The sequence below is a fragment of the Platichthys flesus genome, chromosome 8, assembly GCF_949316205.1.
Source record: "Platichthys flesus chromosome 8, fPlaFle2.1, whole genome shotgun sequence".
NCBI lineage: Eukaryota > Metazoa > Chordata > Actinopteri > Pleuronectiformes > Pleuronectidae > Platichthys > Platichthys flesus.
In genome coordinates this window covers 19,666,340-19,692,633 of record NC_084952.1, presented here as the reverse complement: position 1 = coordinate 19,692,633, position 26,294 = coordinate 19,666,340, and the positions used below count along the sequence as shown (strand labels likewise).

The window sequence follows — 26,294 nt, the reverse complement described above, 5'->3', positions numbered from 1 at the left end:
CATCTCTTTCATCTGTTAAAATGGTTGTTGTGATTAATATTTTCTTATGGTCAACCATTCCCTTAAAAAGGATGAAAGCCAACAATGATTTAGTCTGATTTAAATGCCTTCTGGAGCTCAACCCCAGGCACATCGCATGGCAAAAAAACATCTTCATTAGGAACACTTGTGCACTTACTTATTCAAGCAGTTATTAAATCAGTAAATCATGTGGAAGCAGAGCATTTTATGAAAATCATACAGATTTGAGGTGTTTATAAAATGGATCTCTTGGGATTTTTACACAAAACCGTCTGTAGAGGGTTTTTTTGTCCATCTCAAAAAAACCTCCAGTGAGCAACTTATCCCAGTGAGAGTGCTCCGAGTGTTTGGAGCTGACAGACTATGGTAACTCAGATAACCGCCTTGCAAGTGTGCTGAGCCGAAAAGCACCTCTGGATGAACAACACGTTCAACATTGAGGCTGATTTTCTACAATAGCAGTTCCACTCCTGTCAGTCAATAAGAATGTGAGGCTGCAGTGGCACAACCTCCAACTCCTCGACAGTTGAAAAGTGAAAAATGTAGCCTGGTCTGACGAATCTGGATTTCTGCTGAGGCCGCAGATGACAGCGTCAATATCATGAGTCTGCAGAGTAAACCTGTCTGTGTAAACAATCTGTGCTGATGGTGCTGACCAGGTTCATCCCTTCATGGCATCATCTGCAAATGGCTACCTCCAGCAGGATAATGCTCCAGGTGACAAAAGTCTGGTCTCAAACTGCTCTTTTAATAGTAAGCTCAGTGAATATGGGTCGAGGAGGACACCTTTAGGAGGTAGCAGAACAGGAGCAGCTTGAATGTGCGGCTGATAAAGCTTTAGATAAAATGTGATGCAGTCATTTCGACATGGAACTGTATCTCAAAGTTTCAAACAACCCATAGAAGGAATTTCAAAAAGAGCTGAAGCATTTTTGACAGCATGAAAACTGCTGGTATGGTTTGGGTGTTCCTAATAAAGTTCTCACTTTAAACGTTTTTAATATATATATATATTATTCTATTCACATTAAGTTCCTAAAGCTAAAGCAGATGCAGTCTAATAGAACAGCTCTGCATTCCATACTAATATTTGGTTCATTTTGAAATACGATTATTCAATTTAAAGTTGGAGATCCATCCATCCATTTATTATCTATCCTGCTTCACCTCTGGAGCCTATTGTAATTATATAGTAAGAGATAATAACACCCTTACAAATTATTTATATATATATATATACAAATCCACACTCAAAATATTTATGTAAAATGCTGGGGAACATTCTTAAATGGGTGTTTTTAGCCTATTATTACATGTGAGATTCCTTGGCAGTATTTGAAACGGGTGAAAACATGCTGCGTTGCCATATTTGGATGATGTGTCATGCTGATGAGAATATTTTGGGAGCAGGAGGGAATTACAGTCATGTCATGTGCGGCTTGCATGACAGTTGGTGGTGCTGAAACACACAAAGATTGTGGGCAGACTGGGAAAGAGTCAGGGTGTTGTTTCAGTGGTGTTGGAGACATTTTGCAGAGGAGAGGGAGTTATTCTCCAGGAAAAAAAAAAAGAGCAGCTCTGTCGAGTCCATATGGGCTCTGGGCAGTGCTGAGCTGGTGGGAAGGAATCTAACTGAAGCTGTCAGGTTAAGCATAATATTCGGTCTCAGTGTCAGAGGGCAGAATAAAAGGCAGCATTCACGATTTAGCAGTGGTGGGAGGAGCGGGGATGTGTCAAGCTGTTGCAGATGGAGGAAGATGGGAGCCAATAGGCGGCCCCAGAGAACCCTGCTGAAGATACACAATGTGGTCAGACAGGTAGACTGGGAGCTATGAGAGTGCACAGTGCTCAGGTCAGCGAGTGTGGCAAAGAGCATGTGTTGGTCACATGCTCAGTGTCAGAGAGAGTGAGCGATGAAGAGGAGGAGTAACTGGAGGAAGAGCAGCAGAAATCCTCTCTGAAGACTGATTTGACTTAGCATGGAACAATGTGTGGGAGCAGCTTACAATCATCAGCAATTATTATTAATAGAATTTATATCATGTTTTTATTTATTTAACAAGTGAGTTGATGATTAAGCCTAGACAATTTCAACACTGACAAATTCTTTTTGAAATCACAAGATCACAAAACCCTGTATTAAAATACTTTCAAATTGATAGTAAATTATTATTATCACATATTTTTGACATAGTCAGTATCTACCCTAAACTTCAAGTTGATTAGTTTACTATCACATGACACAATGTATAAGAACTAGTGAATGTTGGGTATTTTTGCCAAATCTGTGACTTTTCAAAACAACCTCGAGCTTTAAGAAAACAGCTAAAACCAGACAGTCCACAACACTCCAGTTACACTGAAACCATCTGATCAACATCCAGTCGGTAGGAACTAAGAGTTATACTTGGTTGATTCATTATTGAAATAAATATTTCAGTTCTTGACAAATAGACATACTTTTATATATAAATGGGTCACATAAAAATGGCTATAGGTGCTGTTATTATAGATTGTAATTTAGTGTTTTCACACATATTGAGAGGGAGAAGATATATCAGTACATTGATTTACATATGAAATGAGTTCACCTTTCTGTAAATGCACGTAGGAGCCCTTTCTTGAAGAGAATTCACTCTTGAGTTAAGGAATATTTGATGCTGGTTGTTTTTAAATGGAGGTCAGTGCCGGGCCTGGAGGAGGGAGGCTGGACAACATCTGACCTGGATTGAGGTGGACGTGCAGGGAGACAGATGTTCCCCCCTAATCCAAGGGTTTAAAAAAGGATGATGAAGGATGATGGAGAGAAAAAGCTTGACGGCAACTCGAAAAACAACCTTGTCTAAAGATGTATTGATAGGAGGAGAGAAGGGTATATAGAGGGAGATCTGTGAGAGAAAATTCCAAATAAAATATTTTAGATTTAGAAGGACAAGCATGGAGGGTTTATGCTCCACCAGATATATTCAGTAAAGTAAATGTACAAGGTGGAGAAATTGAAAATGTCACTTTCTCAACAGGGTGAGTTTGATTTGCAGATCTGCTGAGAGCTTTTGTCTATAAACTCTGCAGGATGGACAGTTCATCACATTCTATGGGGACGGTTAGTGTATTCAGTAGACAAAACCTTAAAAGAGTAACTGCACTGCTTTATAATCCGCCATTAATTATTAACAAACCTCTAAAAAAATAAAATACTAACACATTTTTAATTGATTCCTGAAATAGAGTTGAGAATTATTTAGTCGAGAGGCTGATATAAATGAGATCAACACAGCCTAGCGTAATGACATCCCACAAGACATTGCTGCCAAGTTTTTGGCTCGCTGTCACACTGCAGCTGATGTGTCACAGAAACGAGCACACGACCAACGCTCTGAGGCAACACATTATTCTGTCCGGGAATCGAGGGCTCAGTCTAACTGCAACTGTATCCAAAATGCATGTTATCCTTAGAGCTTTATTAACATCGGTGCTGAGATTAAATGTATCAATCACATCTTTGAGGTGTGGAAATGCGCCAGTAGGGGGCAGTATAGATCAGCTGCCATTGTTGCCTACTATCACTGCATTGCACCCAATTAACTGGTGTGGCACAGCTAAGTATCCTAAATCATAATCTCTCAGTGGCCTAGCCTTTACGCACATTAGACCCCACACTCCCTCCACTGAGTCTAATGAAGTTACAATCTCAATGCACACCAAGTTAGATTTTACTGTCCAGTTCTTTGTCTCTACTTTTCTCTACTTTTTTTTATTAAGGGCTCGGCAGCAAACAAGTTTTAACTCCGGGAACACCACCCGGCATAATGCCACTAAATTTAATGATTCCAATTTCGTTGGCCTCTCTAACCGTGACGGGAAGAGAGAGGAAGTTACTTTTCCTCCATGGGCCTGTATTCACATGAGGCCAGTTGAGCCGCTCTCTCAGAACGGCGCAGCGGTCAGTGGACATTACCGAGGTGCTGGATTTGGACAATGAATTCAGTTAATCATAACAGCAGCAGCAGCAATGCACTTTGGGTGTCTGAAAGGCTCGTATCTGCTCGGTTAGTATGGACACAGTTGATCGGCCGCATAATTTGCCCAATGTATTACCTCCATAGGTATTATGTGGTAAAACGGCCAGAGAAGATTGAGGGCATTTTCATGTAAATGTTAGAAAGTCGTCTTTTCACCAGCTCAGAAGTATTCGCTGAAAAGGAAACTGGACTCTTGCCAGACTCAGAGACTCGAAGTCACTGCTCCTTCCGTCTGTGTGTTGGCACCTTCTCAAGTTTTCAGCACTGTGCCAGACACTATCTGTATACCCAACTGATATTGTATTTGACATTTAAGCAGTGGCACATCGCAAACTTAGCCACACACACAAACTGTAGGCCAGTAATTAGGTGGATGAGTTACTGATTCATTTAGACAGATTCTCCATTTGAAATTTTAAGATTTAACCTTTTTAAACTGTCAATGTGTACATGTCTAAAGATAATTATAACAATAGAATCACATGTCATTGTGTTCATTATTTAAAGTCAAAGTGTGATTGTATTAGTCAGACGAGCTCTGTTAATAGACTGGGTGCCTCCGTGAGACCGAAGAGGCAGAAAGAGAAGACTGCTGTGGAAGAGGAACAATTCGTCTCTTCCTGAAACAAGCATCTGCACTGGCAGGAGCAAAACAATTGTAAGGAAGGAAGTGGTAAATGATGGAGCTCAGAAACAAGGAGCACAAAATAGTTTCCAGCCAGAGAATTTTTTTCTATTTGTCAATAATAATTGTCATATGAATGTAACTTTTCTTTTCTTTTTTTAACTTTAAAGACTGTTTTTGGCTCTTAAGTGAAGGTTGTGGTTTTAAACTCTATGAGCAGAGAATGACAATAGCAAAACATTTTATAAATCCTTCATATCAGTGATGTATTATATCCCTCCTGACTGTGCTTACACAATGCATAACCATTGAATATATATAGGACTTTAGTTATATTGTTAATGATAAAAATCCAGTCTCAACACATTAATAAAAACATGGTCCTAGGGATAGATACCGAAAGTGTAATGGAAAATAAAGGAAGCTTTATGTCTTGTCAGTTCTTAAAGCCTTCCTACCCTTCATTGTGGGGGTGTGACAGTCTTAGTTTATTGCTATTTGTCTCTTGTGTCTGTGAAGTAGACACAGAGTTGCTACAGAACCGCTAAAGTGCAGCTCACACAACCACGCACAAACTGCTACAAAGTGTTTCGCAAGCAAAAAAACATCACTCATATATAAAAGCTGATAAATGCACAAAATCCCCCAGTGTGAAGTGACAAACAGGGACATATAAGGACAAATACATCAGTGATAAACTGGATAATATAGCGGTTTTAAAAAGAGATTTGAAAGATGACTCTGCCCAGCTCCCTCTGGAGGCTCCTGTAACACCAGGCCACTCACACAATGACGGCTGGTCAATTCAGATTTAGTTCAGATTTCAGAGCATTCTGGACAATCTCAGGCTGTGCACCGGGCGGCTCGCAGGGGGGCTTAAATAACTGTGTTTGCTGCCAGCATCTGCAATCTCACGTCTCCTTCGGTGCATGAAGACAAGGCCTTTGTACTCCCCCCTCGACGATCCACCACACTCTCTCCTGATTTCCAAAACAGGCCTTGTTTTCCTTGTCAGTCAAATCGAGGCCAGTGTTGTTTTACTGCAGATTCCATGATGAAATCAGTAGAAATTATACTTCATATATAACATCTGTCCTCCTGATTCAGCTTTCAGTTTCCATCTGTGGCTGCCAGATTGGTTTGGGGATGTGGGAATAAGTCAGGTGTCTGAAGTTAATTCCTTGTGGTTACCAAACAGACAAAATGGATATTAATGAATTTGATTTGATTTGTGGATTATCACTATTGAATCAGAAACTGTTTTTAACACCAGCACATATGATGCAACTTTAATGTTGTATTACGCCATTTGTAGACATGTATTGTTCACAGGACAATAACAACAACACTTCCCTCCTCAGGCTCTCACCACTGGCAGTATCCCAGGCTTCATCGATGTGGTAATGAACCTAAATTCTCCTGCCCTGGTGGAAGACAACCTCATTTGGCAGGCCAAAGCAGCAGGTAAGAGGATAGTTTTCTACGGAGATGACACCTGGGTCCGCCTCTTCCCCAAACACTTCATGGAGTACGACGGCACCACCTCCTTCTTTGTGTCTGACTACACTGAGGTACGTGCCAGTCAGCCGGGGTTTAGCTTCCTGAAGGATATGAGTGATGGCTTTTTATGTTTATATCAATCAATGCATCTTTCTTTATAATTTTGCAGCATGCGTTTTGCAGCTTCATGTGCCTCATGATGTTAATATGACAACTTTGCTTAACATAGAATGATTCGTAAAATAATCTACTAATTGTATTATTTGCTATAGAACTCAGATTTATGGGGGTTGTTCATGAAAAAAAATGAGTAATTTTCCTTTGTGCAAATTATTTTGATTACATAATGAGACAATGTAATTAATGCGCAGGTTCCTCAAGTTTTTCTAGCCTGCAGAATTTTGCACGTTAAACCAAACCATAAACCTGAACATACAACAAAAACTTTATGTGACATCTTCATTAATAATTGTTTTTATATATCTATTCCGCGTAATGTTCTGAACATGTATGTCTGGAAATGATTCAGTTGCTATGAGGACAAGTTGTCAGTATTAAAGTTTTGAAGACAGGTGTTAAACCTGGGAACTCATAAACATAGCAGACAAAAAACTGTTCATCAATTAGTTCTCTAGTGGAGCTACAAAGGTACTGCGGGACTGTATGCAGTCTTGTTTAACATATTGGTGGTGCTGATTTTTTATCTGCCATAAGATATATGATCTAGAATGATCAGACAATCAAGTGGCTCAATCATCGCAGCTCCATGTGAGAAGCCTCTTTGGGATTTTATTCATCGAGTCAACCTCAACAATTTACAAGTTGAAATCAGTAAACTTATCTTGTTTTTATTCAGGTTGACAACAACGTGACCCGTCATCTGGATAGCACCCTGAAGAGAGATGACTGGGACATTTTGATCCTCCACTACTTGGGCCTGGACCACATCGGTCACATCAGCGGACCCCACAGTTCACTCATCCAGCCAAAACTGATGGAGATGGATGACATCCTGAAGAAGATTCACGGTGCACTCATTTCCAAGGTAACGCCATTCTCAGTTTACACATGATGCTTCACTTTAAAATCCTCTGCATGTTCTGTTGTTTCAGAATTTATTTACATACATAAAGGGTCAAATATTTTACAAAGATTTACCACATTTTTTTTTATGAATAATGGTAAAAAGAAAAGTGAGGCTAATATGTTTTCAATTTAAAACAGTCTTCTAAATCTAACAGGCTCTCTATCTGTTTTAGCTCCATTTTACTAATAATCCCTCTCCAAAACTACTTAAAACACATTTCACGTGACCATTCATGTACTATGAAAACTTATCTATACTGATAAGTCAACACAATTAGTCATTTATTCAGAAAGCAGCTTAATATGTTGGACAAATATTTTCATACTTAAATAATCATTAATCAGCTATTTTACATCTCAAGCCAACAAACCAGAGTCCATCATGGGTCCTCTGTTATGATCGTTAGCTGTTACTCTTGATCTTATGAATAATGTACTGAATATATTAGTAAAGCTCTCTGGAGCAGTGGTCAAACAAAACAAGCAATCTGATGAGGACGTCATCATTTCAGAAAGGGTAAGCGCATTCAAGCCATTTTCTGACATTGTTAGACAATTGTTTTGACTTAATGCGGCCACAATATGTAAAATACACATGCAATATAGAGCTTAGGTTAGGGTTGTGTCCCAAGTGGTGAGGATATGTGCAATGCAGCTTTAAATTCACTCACCATATTTTAATAATCAAATAAAATACACCTGGCAGATGTTTTAAAAATGAGCTCACTTGTGCGCAATGCAACAAAATCAATAGGAGTGAAATACATAAATTCCATGTACAGTCAGCAAATCTTTAATGTGAAGTAATTGTGGAATGTTGCCATGAAAACAATATATTAAGAATGTTAATTTAAGAATGTAAATGCACTGAATTGCAGTGGCTAAAAAATTACATTTGATGTAATGGAAATCCTGAGGATTAGAGCTTTAACCTATCATTGCATTACTTTACATTACTTTTCATTTGGCTGACGCTTTTGTCCAAAGCGACTTACAATTAGTACACTCAACATTCATGAGGGGCCATTTTAGGGGTTCAGTATCTTGTCAAGGACACTTTGGCATGCAGATGGGAGAGAGTGGGGTTTGAACCGGCAACCTTCTTGTTGAAGAACCACCACTCTAACCACTAGGCCACACCTCCCCATCAGTTATGTATTCACTCGATTTGAACACTGGCTTTACTTCTACTTTTTAAAATCAAGTTAATTGGACTAATTTGCTCTCTATATCTCAGCTGCTGCTCCGTTTAATTCTGGTTCGTCGACGTCTGTGTCTCTTACATTCCACTTACAATGTTCCAATAGTATCCTTATCATCTTAAGAGTTTCGATGGGTGTCGTCGAGTATGCTGATGTAGTTATGATCCATAGTTAATAATTAAATGTGATTCCATCAGATTTATTCTGTTATCGGCCATGTTTTGGATGGTCTTTGAATTACAGGGGTGATTTGTGTTGTGTTTCCAGCAGTTATGATGTTATCTCCTGCAGCAGCCACACAGATTTAATAAGCTGTTAAGCTTTTTCTCTTACTGTATCTTTCTTTTTGTCTCGGATCACTGCAGGTTTCATGGCCTTGTTATCTCTCTGTGTTCTGACAGCTGTGCATGCATTATGTTTTTCGCGCCACATGTGTTGTTAATAGGTGTTGTTAATAGGTGTTGTCTCACTGTCATTCAGTTGTGTGTAGCGTGTATTTAGATTGTCTTTTCATGTTCAAACAAGCCTACAGTCGCCCTCCTCTTTCTCGTTGTTTTATGTGGCTGTGGTTTTATGAGCGAACATAAAATAATTGCACATATCCTTGTTAAGTTTTCCTATTTTTGCAAGCGATACATTTTAGGGTGTTTACGGAAATGACGCAACATTTCACCATTTCCCTCAAAGTTGTCGATTCAGTCTGGTTAACTTCTGTCTCTCCAGACTCGTGGCAATATCTGCATGTTGTGGGTTATGGCAGCCACAAAATGCGCTTAGTGAGCACTTTCAATGAAATGTGTTTGAAATTCTTTTTCCAGTCACATTAGCGAGGGCTTTGGTGTAATCTCCTTTCAGGGTGTTTGACTACACGTGTTAGGTGGCTGTTGTCTGCAGCTGCATCCTCAGGTACGAAAAATATGATGGTCCCTTCCTCAGAGGAGAAAAATGGGGTAGCATTGAAATGGCAGCCCTCAAAGTTTCCTTTGTAATGAGATGTGAGAAGCATATTTCTGCGAGCTATTTCGGGCAGAGAAATGCTCCGCCTGCCCACTCTCCATTAAAACATGATTGGAAAGTAGAATCTCCTGGTTATATAGATCTCTGTCAGACCTCTGTTAATGGAGAGGACATGGCCCCAATTTTCTATTTGGATTTTTCAAATTTTGCTTGCGCTGTTCAAAGTGCAACAAAACATCCTAAACCCAACCTGTAGAGTAAGTGTGTAATCTGTACCACGTATTTCACAAGGGAGATAAATGAAATGGGGATTCACTGGTGCAAATGCTAAGACTGTTTTATCCCTGTTCCAATTTGTATTTTTCCATTCTTTCTTTTCTCTTTCTGCTCTGATAGAAACCTGGATTTTGTCCATTCAGTTTAAAATTCATAGTCCAGGTTTCTGCCACTAGTCCACCACCTCTCCTTGTGCATTTCCGATGGTGTCAGAAATGCCTGTAAATTGGACCCATCTAGGTTTCAAACTTGATCTCTTTAATGGATTATAATGCATTGTTTATATGGAAGTGTTGTTGAGGTTATATTTTCATTGCTGTTTGTCTGTTAGCAGGATTACACAAAAACTTCTGAACCCATTTTTGGGGAACTTGATTAATGGGTGGGATATGACCCAAGGAGGAACAGGAACCCATTCACTTTTGGATCAGATTCGATTAAGGGGGTGGATCCAGAAATTATAATTTTGTTTACTTTATGTAACATTGTGAGATGGGGTGTTTTTCATTATTTGTATAAATTTCTCAAGAAACAATGCAGAGATCTTTATAAAAACAAGTATATTATGCATTGCTAATATTTAGGAACAGGTGACATTTGGTTCTGTTCAAACCTGATTTTAACATTCATCCTGAGAGTTACAAAATTCCAAGTGGGCTATTCATGCACAGCTATGAAGAAAGATTTTTATCCATTTGAGAAAAAAAACAATCGGCCTTTATGTGGTGGTCTGTCTTGATGTTGTGGCGTCGGCCTCAAGCACATCAAGGTATGGACAATGAGAATTGTAGAAACTCTCTCTAAACTCTAGTGGGTCAGAGGACATCAGTTGACTCATGTATCCCAGATCACCTCCAGATATGGTCCGAGTGATCAGATCTCAGGACAGATTGGAAACACATTTGGGCTAATTCAGAACTGAACTTAGTGGGGGCCTCATGTGATTGGATCAGTCAGGAGGACGGATGTTAATACCATGCAGGTCTGAATGGGCTCTTGTTGGGGATCTGGATAATGATTTGCATGTATGATCTCAATACATGTATATGCAATATGCTGATGAAGTGGCCAATAAACTTTGGCAGGGGGAGTGTCGTCCAAGTGCCCTTCTAGTTACAATAATTTTTTTAGACAATTGAATTGTTAATGTTTAGGATAATTTAGGTTTTAGTTCCAACCTTCTACCGCTTTTAATGCCAAAACTGGGATGTTTGACCTACCTACAGAGCTATTCAATCTGTTTCAAGTCAGTAAATCTAGTTCAGTTTTGGCTGTTAGTACAGATTTGGGATAGGACCATCCAGACATCAGACAAATGCTTCGGCTATGGTATAACCTTGTGAGGACGTCTGATCTGAGATTTATAAAATAGGTATCGAACTGGGACACTTTACTTGGGCCAGTGAGCTGAAGTCCTTGTTCAATTTGAATGATATGTCATAGGGATGCATACGACCAAATATTATCTTCGAAAAAATCTATCTGTTAATTATCAATATCTGTCGATATTGATAATTATCATGATGAAAGTCAAATTATGAGAAAGCTGTGGTTTTACACTCTTAATGGGAAGAGAATTACAAATATTTGATAAATAGATAAACCTGTTACAAATCTGAGGTGATCAATTATATGTTATATGTCCTCACTGTGTTTGCACAATGCATAAGCATTGAATGAATGCATAAATATTGAAGCCTAGTTGTTAAATTAGACTGATATCATTATTAATATTGTTTTATTACCTAGCTCTAATATGTCATTTATTTTTCAGACTAGGTTGCTTTGTGATATCGGGAGATTATGAGCAAAATGTTTCTTATGCACAAAGAAAAAAGATCTGTTTGTTGAACATTTTGTTGAATGCAGAGATACAGTCGAACCTTATGTGAAGTAAAATTTACATAAAACACAAAGATCGTTATGTGCACAGCTCCATTCAGAGACAAGCATGTTTAATGCTTCTCCAGAGGAGGACAGACTTTGTTGTGTGTGCTCAGTGAAATTGAGAATGAGATTCATGTCGTGTTCTATTGGACATAAGGGGTGAACTTGTTAGTAAAATGTCCTTTATTTCTGTTAATTTCTTCTGGCTTGATAATGAAAAACTTTCCTATGCTTCATGAACGGAACTTTTTGTAGCTGCTTTTATTTGCAATCTAAAGGCTTGAGCTGTACACTATACTTTATCTTGTGATGGAACACTGCAACTGTGTCTCTTGCTGTTTTGAAAAACCCATGAGAGTATGGCAGTCTGTGCACAACACCCAAATTAAAATATGAAAACTGATCCTTTTAATTTTAGCTGTTTACTTCAGATGTTTTTTCCAATAATTTGAGCCAACCCTTTATGCTGATTATGTATTACTTATAGCCAACAGTTTAAGTTGTTAATTTCCTCTGCCAAGGAGGTTTTATGTTCAGCCCTGTCCTATTTTTGTTGGTGGTATGGATCAGGGAAGAAGCCGTAAAGTGTTGGTGCAGATATGGATCAGGGGTTTACTCCAGGATTCTTTTTTCAAAATGTTCCCCTCTTTCCCAGGAAATAATTTTGGGATCTTGATGGATCTTGATATTTAGGGAAATGATATCTACAAGTGCATGGAATTTGGTGCATTTAAATATAATTTAACAGGACTGGGGTCTTGGCAGAGGTGAATATGTATGTATATACATGTATATGTGTCCTTTCTACTTATCAAACCAATAGCTTTCAACCTCTTACTTTCAGCTAAATAATCATGAGCTTTCAGCTAAGTGATCATAAGCTACCACCTGATTTAGCGTGACACCTCGTGTATCAGGTTAGAAAAAATGGTTTCTTATGAAGTGTGAAAACATTCCCCCCAGAGTTCTGCATGGTGCTTTCATACTGAGGAACAGGGGTTCACTCTGGCTTGTCCTCAACAGAAAAGAGGCTGGCTCAGCGTGGCGCTCAGAGAAGTTTTGCACGGATCAGGAGGTTTTTTGAATCCTTTGTGACCAGGTCCGTACATTCAAGTGGTAAAATCTAGGACAGAGTCTTGTCTTTTGCTTCATGTGTGCTGAGTGAGTAACACATAGAAGATGGGTCAGCTGAGCACGATGTACCTAACCTGCAGTGTTAGCTGAAAGCATTCATCAGGTTTTTATGTCACGCTCTATCTGAATCAAAAGAATATGCAAATATGTACACTCTAGCTCCGGCTCCGGCTACAGCTCCAGCTCCAGCAACAGCTCCAGCAACAGCAGCAAACAAAACATTCATGCCGACACCGGCCTTTGCTGTGAGTCTGTGTAAACAAAGTCATCCTAAGTGAAATTGATATTTTGTCAGACTTGTCTTTCAAACCCAAAAGCAAAATTAGTCTCACTCATTCAGAAATCATAGTTATTTTCTTATCTCTCTTCTAGTTAGTTTATTATCCTCAACTTGATGGGATACAGTTCAATCTTAAATATAAACGCAAATTCCATTGTCTTTATTTGAGATACAACACTGGACCTGAGGAGTCTACTGGCAGTTTTCTAACATTTCCCAGGGTTTGGCTTTTCTTTTCTTAACATCATTAGTCGTGTTTTTAAATCAGCCCCTACTGCTGTGAGTCATCGGGTATCCCCGTCAGATTCACAGTCAATGGGAGTTTTCCACGAGTGTTGTTGAAAGGGAATCACTTAGGGGAGATACCAAGCTTGATCAAAGTCTGTCATTCTCAACAAATAAGCCATCCCCTTTGTTTTCTTTCTTTACTGTGTTTTTTTTTTTCTTTTCCGGAGATAGACTGCAACTGTGCCAGTAAGCATTTGCCAATAGTTCCCTTTCAAAAGTAATAATTGAATGCCTTTCAATTTGCTGCTGTTTACATACCATCATTTTGTGCTCTCGCTCTGTTCCTCTAAACTGGATGTATTTTGTTTTTATTTTTGTTGCAGCCACAGTAAGCAGCTGTTGCCAACGTCTTAAAACCTGAACGCTTGTCCTCTCATATCAGCACATCCAGTGGCAGGCCATTAACCTTGGTGTTTGTTCACTCAGGAAGCAGAGGGCTCCCTGCCCTACCTGCTGGTGCTGTGTGGGGACCACGGCATGTCGGAGACCGGCAGCCACGGAGGGTCCTCAGAGCAAGAAATCAACACACCCCTGGTGCTCATAAGTCCGGCCTTCAAAAGAAAAGGTACTGTGTTTATTGTTTGGCCAAAGAAGCAGACAGGAGACTTTTCTTAAAATCAAAGACATTCTGTTTGGCTGCAGTCAACATTTTACACATGACTTTACAGTTGCTACCCGTCAACTTACTAGCATATGTATAAAATAGTTATGTTTTTAAGATTTTGATCATCAAAAAGAGACTTTATCTAGTGGTCCACCAGTTTTTTGCATTAATTATCTAGCCTGGGCGGCCCGTTATAATCTAATTTGTTCTGCCACGGTTTCAAAATGAACCAACATTTTTGACACCTCTTAAATGCATGAATGCTTTGAACATTTATACACCTCTCAATACACTGTCTTTTGGGGAGTATTTTTCCTTACCTTAGTCAAGGGTTTAGAACAGATGATGTCACACCCTGTAGAGATTATTAAGCCCAATGAGGTAAATAGTGATATGTGAATATAAGCTATACAAATACAATATGATTTAATTTCATTCAAAAAATGTCCAACCACGTGTTTCGATCCCTTTCTGGTTTGTATAGCTGTGTGTAACGCTATTTGTAGCATGCTCATTTGTGCTATCAACTATAAAGTTGTTACCATTCATGCAGGCATTTAGACCTCTTACTTTGAGTTTCAGGTTTGCGCTTACCAACACAGTTCTCTCTCGTGAGAACTTGTCTTCCACACTAGTCTGTGTACCCGTCGCATGTGAGAGCGACGTTTGTGCATTTGCACATGCACCACTGCTACTGCCATAGATTGAATGAATTCTTTCTAAAATACTGGGTCTATCCTACGACTTAATAAACCATTCTGTGGTTATTCATGAAAGAATAAAAAAAAAATATGAATCAAGTGAACTATACATGTTAGTATAGTTGTAAATAAATTATGCTGATACATAACTTTGCATACATTTTACTCTGAGGAACAGTGTCACCTCAAATGAGATCAAACAGAAGCTCAGGAGCAGTGATGAATGTCGATGAGTCGGAAAGTGTGATCTTGATAATTGCTTCTTTCTCAGCTAAGTCTATTTTTGAGATCTTTTCTTGCATAGATTTGTTATTTATAGATCATTCATGTTAATTACTATTTTGCAGTTGAGTTGTTGCTGCAGAATTCAGGCTTTTGCTGGCACTCTGCACCTCCTGAGGTGCCAACAGCTTGAATGATTTTGTCTACCTTAGATTTTGTTTCTATCAAATTCTACAGAAGAGGTTTGGAAGTAAGTGCCAAACTCTGTGTTCTCTTCAAATGAAATACAGCAACCACAATGTTAAAACCACTGACAGGTGAAGTGAAAAACATTATCTTGTTACAATGACACCTGCCAAGGGGTGGGCTACATTCAGAGGCAAGTGAACAGTCAGTTGTTGAAGCTGATGTGTTGGAAGCAAGAAAAGTGTAAGGATCAGAGTGAATTTGACAATGGCCAAAATTAGGTGGCTAGACAACTGAGTCAGAGCATCTCCCCAGTGTGCATTGGTCAGTATCTACACAAAGTGATCCAAGGAGGGACAGGTTGTGGGTCATGGGCGCCAGTGGCTCATTACCCGCACGTCATGTTTGACAACTGCTATCTGTGTGATGACATGGGGATGTGATCTATTTAAAGGGGACATATTATGAAAATTCCACTTTTGTAGTGCTTCTACACGTTAATTTGGGTATCTGGCATGTCTAACGTCCCAAAAACTCTTGAAAAAAAACTCCTGCGATTTGTTGTGGTTCCTCTATGTCAGAAACGATATGCTAGAGTGCGTCGAATGGGATTACGACCGAAATGTCATAGTCACACCATGCCCATGTAGGGAGTCCGGCTACATGTCATTCTGTCCAAAATATGTTGCAGACATTTCATTATGACCCCAAGGAACCATTACAACTGTGGTCAAATGGGCATAATATGTCCCCTTTAATGTATCAATCAGTGGCCTCATCAGTAGAACATTTTATTTTTAAGAAATCGAGAACATCTGCATAGGATCAGAGTTAATTACCGGCTGATCTTTTGAATCTATACCAGTTTAATCAAACAGCGCAGTCACAAGAAGCCACATGGTGTCTGTGTACCTCTTTCACTATCCTTGTGTTTTCCTGTATTACAGTCAAAATAATTTAAGAACAATAACACAGAATGGGTAAGGTGATGAATTCCCAGCCAGGAACCCTCAGCAACAGTTGTGCAACGAACTCAGTAACTGATGCAACAATGTTTTAATGTGTTGATAGACAAAATATCCGCCTCCCGAGGCAAGAGAGATATGAATGAACAGAGCTACAGGGCCCATATACACATTTCTTTCTTAATAACAAATGTTCACATAGCTGCTAAGGTTGTTATTGTGACAGCATTCATACAGAGGCATATTCAAGCTGAGAAAATGTGATACTCTGTTTATTTGAGGTATTAGGACTTTAGACATGGGTGTAACTGTGGCATTGTAGAGATAATGTTAGTGAGCTGTAATGCATCTGGCATTGTGCTCAGCTGCAGTTTTCTCATTTCTGAATCAGCATTCAGTGTGTGTAACCTTTCACGGAGTTATGATACATCTGTTCTGCCAGAATGTGAGTCGCTCTGTTGTGTAACCCTCCCATGGTCATACCCAAATAGTACAGTACACACTGATTGAAGGTAACAATACATATATGTGATCCATCATGGTCTGCTTAGCAATTAGTTCTTCTTGACGTCTTTGTAGGGACCAAATGACAACATCATGAAAAATAATGTGCTTGACAAAAACCTGTTTCCCAATCGCTGCATCTAAAACCATAACTTACAGACAGTCACTGCACACATATAAACAAGCCTGATCTACTTGGTAGATTTATGGCACAAATCTTTTCACTTAAATTGGTTAATTTCTCGACTTATTTCATTATGTCCTTTTCCAAAAGAGCTCATAACTGTTGTCTGTTGTCCCTTCCTTCAGTTTACAGCCATCTTGCCTCCCTGCCACGTGGTGTTAATATTTGGATGCATACAGCAGAATCGTTAATTATCTTAATCTGAAAACTTCCCTCAACATAAAAAACAATATGCACATTGTGGCTTCTGCCCCAAATTGCTTGCACTCTTTGTTTGTATTCTGAAAAGCTCCTTACAGGAAGTTTCAACACTAGACAGGCAAAGTCACAATTACTTGATAGTTTCTTTTCATTTATATTTTTTCTTTTTGTTTCATTGGTTCTACATGTTGTGACCACCCTATTTGTCATATGTACAGCCATTAATAGACAACTAATTATGAGGCTTATTGCTGGTGCATTAAGATTCTAGATATTACCCTGATCAGCAAATTGGATGCCACTAATACACTCTGTCTTAATACATAAAATAAGTCCTTTGTGGATTAAGGTTGTTGACGTTCCTCCACACTCCCTCTCCATTTTCTGTGACTGCAGTTTGACGGTCCTGAGGGGAAAACGATAGCAGCAGCAATGAGATTCTGCAGCTGCTGTGACTAGAGTGGTGTCCAACTAAAATATACTCTACATAAAAATACAATGACTTCCAAATAACAGAGGGGCGTGGGATACTTTACTGTCAGTGATGTGACTTCAGGAGAAGTACCTCCTTTTCCTGCTTCATCTTGATAAGTGCTGTGAAATGCTTTTAGACAACCCTCTTATTGAGTGAACGCAGAAATCCTCCATAGAACACTCAATGAAAATTTAGCCATTTCCTCGTGTTCATCATGTAAATACTTTTTGCCTGTGAATTGCTTTAAAGTTTGAATAAATAAAACGTGACTTTTGTTCTTATAAATAAATTCTTGTTTTTGCAACTATGCTATTACCTATTGATTGATTGGTTGATAGTGACACAATTGAGATTCAACATTTGGTTCATTTTGAAAGCTTTTCCATTTTCCGTGTTTTGAACTGCCGTTTTTTTCATGGGAAAAATCCTCAAGCACACAGAAAGTGGAGCATTTACACTTTCAATGTAATTAGGAAATAGATGAGGAACCTGATAGCATGTAATTTCAGTGACCCCGGTTTTTGCTGTGTTGTTTTCTGAACAAATAAACCTCAAAGTATATATATTAAAATGCAGTTAATCCATGTGCCATTAAAAAAACATCATGTATTGCAGGTGCACTTACTGCTTTCCTTGTGTGTTGTTGTCTTCATGTCAGTGGGAATGGAGAAGCCCGGAGTGGTCGAGCAGGTTGACCTGACCCCGACCCTGGCCCTGGGACTCGGCCTGCCAATATCTCAAAACAGCGTGGGCCACGTCATCCCAGGTGTCCTCGAAGAAACCTCACTCAGAGACCAGCTGCGCTTTCTGCATCTCAATGGCCACCAGCTCAGCTGCCTGCTTAAAGACAGCACGCCAAACTATGAGAAAGGTGGGTTGCAAATTCCTGTGTCCACTCTCCGTAGTTAAAAGCCAAGCTAACAAGGACCTTTGCTTACAGGGAGTCTCATCGTTATGCTCTGCTGTTTCCAGAGTGCTAATAGTATCAGTGTTTTTTTTCACGAAAACATCAACGACTTAACGCGTGGGAACAATATTAATAACATCTCGGGGCCACGGGATGTGAATCTTTTCTTCACTAACGAATCTTACGTTGTGAAGTTCTTTGATCATTGTTTTAAATGTGATATATAAATAAAATTGACAATGACAAAACCTGCCGAACTGAACTGGGCATCACAAGGTAAAGCTATAAACTATCTAATACCTTTTCCAAAATACATATTTACGTTCTTGGAATAAAGCTACCTAATGAAGGAGAAAGAATAATACTATGTGTGGTTATCCCTTTGCTAACACACCTAGTATATCAATATACAGTAACTCCCACAAGCAAAGAAACGTAGAATGGTGCAGACAGTCTGTGTTACTGTGAGCGCATTGCTCCTACGTGTCAGGCTGGTTATGTACGACTCCAGCAGTTGTCAGAGGTGGGTCATTCCCTCTGATGAGAATCTATATATTTTATAAGGAAGATACTCATGGGAGTAGTCAAAAGGATTTTACGGTCTCTGAAGACCATTGTTATCCTCAGAGACTCAAACAATCCACCCCCAGCTCCAGGGGATCCTCTAAGAACTGTGATGTCATGTTACAAGGGAATTGATTTATCAGTGGGCGCTGATCAACCAGTTTTAGGTTAGCCGTTCAGTAAAAGTTGCCATTGTGATTTACACCGGTAAAAAGTACATCAGTGTCTGAGGACGGTAATCCCTGAATTTACCCTGTATTACCACAGAAAACAATTTCTGCTTCATTGCACAGGCCCCTGCTTTACTCATTCACTTTAACCACGCTGAATCCACTATTGAGCCTTTTTATTCTATTAACAATAGGCTAGGTAGGCTGTAAAAAGGGAGGGTTCATACCCACATAGAATTCTGACCTGACTTCTGTTCCTTCTTGTCCCGCAAACTAAATAATAAACATACCCAGCACCAATCAGACAAACAAAGTTAATTAGTAGCTTGTGGGTATACTGGAGGATTCAGCAGCAAAATGGAGAGATATGTCCTTTGGGAGTTGGTGGAGACCAAAACAAAGCTAAAAGTACATTTTTTAACCAGATTACGGACTCCAAATGAATGCTCATTTTGCTTCATGTTAGCTGAATCAAACTTGTTGAGCACCAAACATAATATATGTATGAATTGGTTGTTAAGCTTTAAATTTCAGCTATGGTTAAGTCAGACTGGCTACAGTGGCTAGGATAACAATAGCCTTGTTAACCAAGGCTAGCTCTAACATCAGCAAGGATATCTATATTACTTCCTTTTTAAAAGCATCACATATGTCCTAACAACACAATAGAACAGAAGAGAGAAAAATCAAAGACATCCCTTACTTTGCTATTGAGCTAACATTTGGTTTTTCCTGCCTCTATACAAGGGTTAAGGGCAGCGGATGTCAAACCTTGTCAAGCCCTATTAGGCAAATAGTGATTTGTGGATATAGGCTATACATATATAATTTGGTTGACTTTTTGATTGAATAAAGACAGAAAAAAAAAAGTACAGCGGCACTCTTCATAAAACCAGCCGACTAGCATTACATTGCATGCGCATTAACGGAGGGCTGGCGGTCTGACAGTGGCCCCCCACTTTCAAGTGTAATGTGAGCTGTATACCTTTTAGTAGCACAGCATCAGCCACTTTTTGATCTGAAGGTATACCATTTAGGTGTCTGACAGATGTCTGTTACAGCCAGTGTTATCTCAATACTCCACATGAGGTATTGACGTAACATATGCATAACTAACACTAAGAGGGTTATAATCTTATTGAGATTTGAGTGTCATTTTGTTTTTCACTCACATTTTGGGCATGTAAGTGTTAGACCCGCAGATGGCACAGCCTTGAGTTGACTCAGAAATGGTTTGCTCTAAATAAAAGTCCATCTCCTCATTATACACAGCATGTTGTCGCCTGCATCAAAGCAGCTTCTCACAGAGTTTAACCTGAAGCAGTCTGATTTAAAGCTAGGGGAGAATCATCTCACCAATTCAAAACATTCATTACACCAGAGGTCATCAACACTGTGGTCTTTTACAGAAACAGGGAATTTTAGATTTCAACAGATGAAAAGAAATCCATTGAAACACATTGTATATCGGCTTATGGTTTCTGTCGTAAGTTAACAGATTGAAAGTATTCATTTTGCAGACAGATATAATCCTGCAGATGTTCCAGCTTCAGTACATTTGTAGTGTCTGGTTGGTACAGATTAATCACACATGCACCGACGAGAAGAAGGGAATAAAAAGCCGCCATAAACACTGACCTGCTCTGAGCAAGCCGGCTCCTGTCATGTCGGAATGTGAGTGACGGCAAATTCGTATACGGATTTTGTTTCAAGTTCATGAATAAATAACCTTACATCTGTGAAAACTCCACACAGGACCCTTGCAAACAGTCTACGATTTGTTCAGGCACATTCATCCTGCCCACTCTCTGTGCAAATGTATGCTTATATCCTCGCACGTTTTGCTCCCTACTTATATCTGGGGGTCACACTGTTGTCAGAGTTATCCATCTTGCTGACTCTCCCCCACGCCTCCTATTTTCCTCTCTCTCCGTCTGCTCTCCGCTGCTGTCCTCCACTGCTGTCCTCCACTTTGGCAAACATGTGATACACCAATGGCAGCAATAACCATTGCTAATGTTTGATGGGTCGGAAGGAATTTATCTTGTTATTGTAAATGAGACAGAGGCACGGAGGCAGAGTGAAGGCTCTTTGATTAGTCGCTTTTTTGGAAACTAATAGGACATGTGGTATTTAATTTGAGATTTCATAATCCTCAACAGCAGTTTTTTTTTGTTCGAGCCGTTTAAACCAAAATTTAACTTTTTTATTGCTTGGGTTTTTTCGTGAGCATAGAATAGATTTGCGCTTGAAGTTATGACAAAAGAAATAACTGGTGGTGCTAAGATAACTCACACAACCACAACCATCTGAACTAATGAGAAGTTTCTGAGCAAAGATAACCGCAGCTAGGACAAATGGGATGACCAGAGAAGCAAAATAGTTACAAACAAATGTACTATCCTGATTTAAACCTGATTTTTATTAGCTTGGCTTTGTAACAAGTTAATTAACTTAATGACATTTCAGATTTCACTTGTACATGTTTTTCAAATGGGGTCAGGAATAGAGATCCTCCTGAGAGAATACCAGGACGGAGACGAAAGGAAAAATGGTTGCATTGATGAAGGAAAACACTGACAGCAGTGTATACAAATTCTTAACCAAATATATTAATAACCACTTGATGGATTTTAATTTGAGCCTGCATTCATGGTTTCCAAATGATCTAAGATTTGTTTAGTCTTGTTCCGTCTTTGGGCCCAAAACGCATTCGTAGTTTCAGTTAACAGAGAGCTGTCTGAAAGGAAACAGTGACACAAACCTGTCTGAGGTAAACAGCTAATAACGCATTTTCAGAACTTGATTTGAAACAAACTACTTCTTTGACATAAAAAAAACTCTGGCAGCGCATTTCCCTTCACTATTTTGGTCCCTGGTTTCCATAGTGACGGGATGAAATGGAAATTATTTCAGCAGACCTACATTTGGATGTGTTGATTTTTTTTTTTATCTGTCCACTTGGGTAATCATGAAGCTGTTATGCAGCAGAATGTAATAGTTGTCACTTCTGGGAAATTCGCCTGGGACGGTATTTTAAGCAGCATGTCAGTTGGACACCTGTTGGGGTCACGTTTTAACTGGGTGTGAAAGAAGTTTCTCAAAAGAAATTTGTCTGCTGTCTGAGGTGATATGTTCCTCTTTTCAGCATCCAAGTATGTTTCATCAAGGACAAAGCTACTACTACCAAAAAAAAACATAAAACAAAGATTTATAATGCACAGTGAGTCACTGCATTTCATGCACATATGTATCCCAGTTATCGAGTTTATGAACGATCCCAATATTGAATTCAAGCTTTTAAACATCATATCCAAATTTCAGTATCCTGGACTGGCTCTTATCTCGGATTTGAGAAACCTGATTTTACTAGTTGGAATAAGTAATCTTGTCCTGGTTTCTGATAATCATTCTGTGACTGAACTCCACCATGACAACCCAGTCCCACCAATAACAGCTGTGCATCTTCATCCACTGTCTCCTGGTTCTGTGCGGTGGCAGTGACAGCAGGACACAGGCCAATGATTAATTATTAAGGATGTTTATTATTTGCTGTTGCTCTAGTCTGACGTACTTGTACGTAGGCACGGCTGCAGTAGCCCAAACATTAGCATGTGTGCTGCTGCTACTCCTCCACTCTGTGCCTCAACCTAACCTGGCCTAGCTGTAACTTAATTCCAGTCACATGATTGGTTTGGCACAATGCTTTTCTCATTATCATTGGCTGTTTGTGTGTCAAAACTGGAATGAGTTCTATCGACGCTGTATCAACCAAGACTTATATTTAAATCGAGGAATATTCATTTTGCGATAATTATCTTTATCGTTTTATCACCTAGCTTTACTATAAGCCAAAGCGGCTAAAAGCCGCCACAGTGCTATTTCACCTTCAGGTTTTAAAACCATTTATCTTCGTACCTAAGTAAGAATAACCCCCATAACATAAAGGGAAGGGTTTTGAAGGTTAACTCAGGTGATGAGAGATTTAAACAACCTTGTTCTTTATCTATATGTCTCTGCCCTAATCTCTGCCTGTCCCCCATGTTTCAATCTTCATATTGTATTTTGTTTTGTGACTCTAACCTCAGGCGTCTTGGAGGGCCATTAACCAGTCGCTGTACTTTGAGACAGATGAAACATGGCCAGGGCCATCGATATTGCATGATTCATGCCTGTGGCTTAGGGTTCTAATATTTCTACCAGCCTCTCTGTCTGGCAAAGCCACAGTCACCATTTATCACCTCTATGCCTATGCTGCTGAGATAGGAGCTGTACTCCAAAATGTTGTTTTTAGTTGTGTGAGTGTGTGTTTGTGTGTGTGTTTTACTGAAGTATATCACAAATCAAACCTCCACACTGCTTCGTCCTTGAACAAGCTCCTAAAGCACTGAAGTCAAATGAAAATGGGCATAATCTCATCTGCTTTGTCGACACATGTGAATCCGTCATCGATTGTCCAATTACACATAACATTCTTTACTACACAAACATATTTTTTTCAATTTAAAGGTTCAGTATTTAGAATTTAGTGAAATCTAGTGGTGAAGTTGCATGTTGCAGCTGGATACCCCTCACCTCACCCTCCCTTTCCAAAAATGAGAGAAAACCTGTGGTAACCTTCAGTTGTCATAATAACCAATCTAGTTTGGGCTACTGTAAAAAACATGGCAGCCTCCGTGGTTTTGTTTGTATTTATAAAAGCTAATTTTACAACCACGATTGGATGCTGATCGTGGCTCAGCATCCAAACTTGGTTGTAAAATTACAACAATTATTCTTATAATGTAACAATATGGTTTTAGATTGTTGATATTTACAAGAAAATAATGCTGGTTACTGGCAAGACTGTGGACTCCTCTGTAATACTGAAAATATTTAATTTAAGAGGAAGTCTGCAAGCAGAAGTGATGTTAAATAACTGTAAAGCTCAGATTGCTTGCGCCCATTAATAAGGTTAATTGTCTTGATGCATCAGGACAATTGGTGATAAATAAAGACTGAAAAATGAAGGTGATATGCACGAAGAAACTCAATAGAGGTTATTAATACGATTTTGCAGATGTCCTCCTCGTTCTGACAAATATATCTGAATGCAATAGCTGCAGCAGGAAGTATATGACATTAACACCATTTAAGTAATTTACAAAAAACAATGATGTCTGATTAATGTCACTTCTAAAGACGCACAATTTAAATGCTCCATTTGCTTAAACCCAACCCCTCCTTTGCTAACTTCTGTCAAATCCAGAGGCTGGCTTTGAGCAGTTCCGTGTGGCAGAAAAGGCTCATGGGAGCTGGATGAAGCTCTACCTAGAGGGGAACACCTCCGAGGTGCTGTCCAATATGGGGAAAAAGGTCCTAAAGCAGTATCTGGACGCCCTGGCCTCCATGAGCTCGGCTCTCGGCAAGCAGCTGGGCAAGTACGACATGTACTCCATGATCGCAGGCATGGTGTTTGTATTCCAGGTGAGTACAGAAGAAATTAATTCATCTTCCGCACTTTAATGATTTATAATTGATGTGTCTGAGAAAACAAATGGCGCGACTCCTACAATAAAGAAAGTTTTTTTCGATAAGAGAATTGAGATCAAGAAGAAGATGCTTCGCAATTATGGATTAAACTTGTTGCTGTGTTCTCTTCTACATGATCTATATATGGCCAATTTCTTATTGAATTGGTGTTAGCTACCACAATAAAATAGATAAGTCCCCACCATTCATAAATGTACTATTCAAACCATTATATGGTTTATGATGGTGCGCTCACATGTCGAGATTACATACAAAGTCAATGCAAAGACACAATCGGGCGTGAGTAGCATCTATCGTGCGTTTGCCGATATTATGTGTCTGTCACATCATTCGCATCCAAGAAAGCCAGTGAGCGCTGATACTGAAACTCACCAGACTCAGTCCTGGCACCGACCGAGCTAGAGGATGATCAAACCGGTCACACGTCAGCATCAGGCAGCCCAGGAAATGACATCATCCAGACACAGCTCCTGGAGGGTTTCATAAAAGTCCCTGAGCTGGGTGTTCTTCCAAATGGGCATGTGGACCCACACACAACTGCGCTGGCTTCTCCAAATTATTTCCACAGCACAGTAACTGTAGCTGCTTCATCCAGTAGGCCAATCGCGTAATGCGAATAACCAGAATAGATCCCGTGGCGCGGATTGCGGGTTAAGGGCATCTCGAAAATTTTGGTCGCATCGGTCACTTTACGCTCTGCGTTGCCGAAAAGCTGGTGGCCGGATGCACCTTATCTGAAGAACACCTTGAGGGGATGTCTTCAAAGCTGGTAAAAATTTTCATTTGGACTCTGGGCTGAACAAATTAGAATTTCAAAATCAAAGATCATGGTGGCCTCATGTTCTTGAGAATGCGATACATAAGAAACACCCATAAAGAATTTCATTACATCTGTGGTCTAAAGTCAAAGTTCACAGGATGTTGTGAAAATGTTACTTTAAGAACTCCTCCATTGAATCATTTCAAATTTGGGACAAATGTTCACTTAGATGCAAGGATCAAATAATGAGTTTTTTGTTGGTTAAAGGTCAAGCTCACAAAACATGTTTTTGGCCTTTTGAACATGATGCATCAGGTCTGCCTTTAGGCAATGTATTCAGATGTTGACCTATTCCTAATTGAACTGCAAGATAAATTGAATAAAACTGCTGTGTTGTTGTGTGTTTAATGTAGTGTCAGTTAAAGGAAAGCTTAATAGAGTTATTTAAAACTTCTCTTCTTCTTCTCTCCATTCTCTCCCCCACTCCTGGCCTTCAAGCTGCTGTTGGTCTTACTGCTGGCGATGCCTGAAGCCCTCAGCGGTGCAGCAGCAGTGGACCTCCCCGTCCTTTCATCCCTGCTCTCTCTGCCTTTCTACCTCTTGTGCCTGCTGCTCTCCTCAGTTCACGTCTTGGTGTGCACATCTGCCGAGAGCTCCTGTTACTTCTGCAGCCTCTCCTGGGGTCTCGTGTTTGTTGCTGTTGTCTTCTCCTCGGCGATGTTTTGTATTCTGATCTCCATGGTTGCACGCCGACTCCCCCAGGGGACAAAGATTCACGGGAAGGTGAGTTTGTGTTTCTAAATATACCACTCTTACACAAAGGTAGAGACTGTGTCAGATCCTTCACCTGTGCACAGCTGCATTTAAAGTCCGAAACTTTTTGATTGTTTAATAACAAAGAAGCTTCAAAAGACAATTGTGCAAAAAGTTCTTATGATATTAAAACTGTCTTTGTATTCAGAGCTCATGCAAAATACATTTTTACTTCCTTCAGGTAAAGAAACTTTACCTTTGGGACCATCAGAATTTATTTTAGAGAAA

The 26,294-nt window shown here is 39.5% G+C and overlaps 1 protein-coding gene across 2 annotated transcripts in view; it reads left to right on the top strand.

Moving 5' to 3' along the window:
- Window positions 1-26,294, top strand: part of pigg (phosphatidylinositol glycan anchor biosynthesis class G (EMM blood group)) — a 65,316-nt gene that overhangs the window by 1,796 nt on the left and 37,226 nt on the right. For both annotated transcript variants that reach the window (XM_062393762.1, XM_062393761.1), the window contains exons 3-8: window positions 6,030-6,239; window positions 7,025-7,213; window positions 13,705-13,843; window positions 17,979-18,191; window positions 24,210-24,427; window positions 25,752-26,036. In XM_062393762.1, coding sequence (XP_062249746.1) covers window positions 6,030-6,239; window positions 7,025-7,213; window positions 13,705-13,843; window positions 17,979-18,191; window positions 24,210-24,427; window positions 25,752-26,036 — 1,254 coding nt within the window. The remainder of the gene's footprint in view (window positions 1-6,029; window positions 6,240-7,024; window positions 7,214-13,704; window positions 13,844-17,978; window positions 18,192-24,209; window positions 24,428-25,751; window positions 26,037-26,294) is intronic.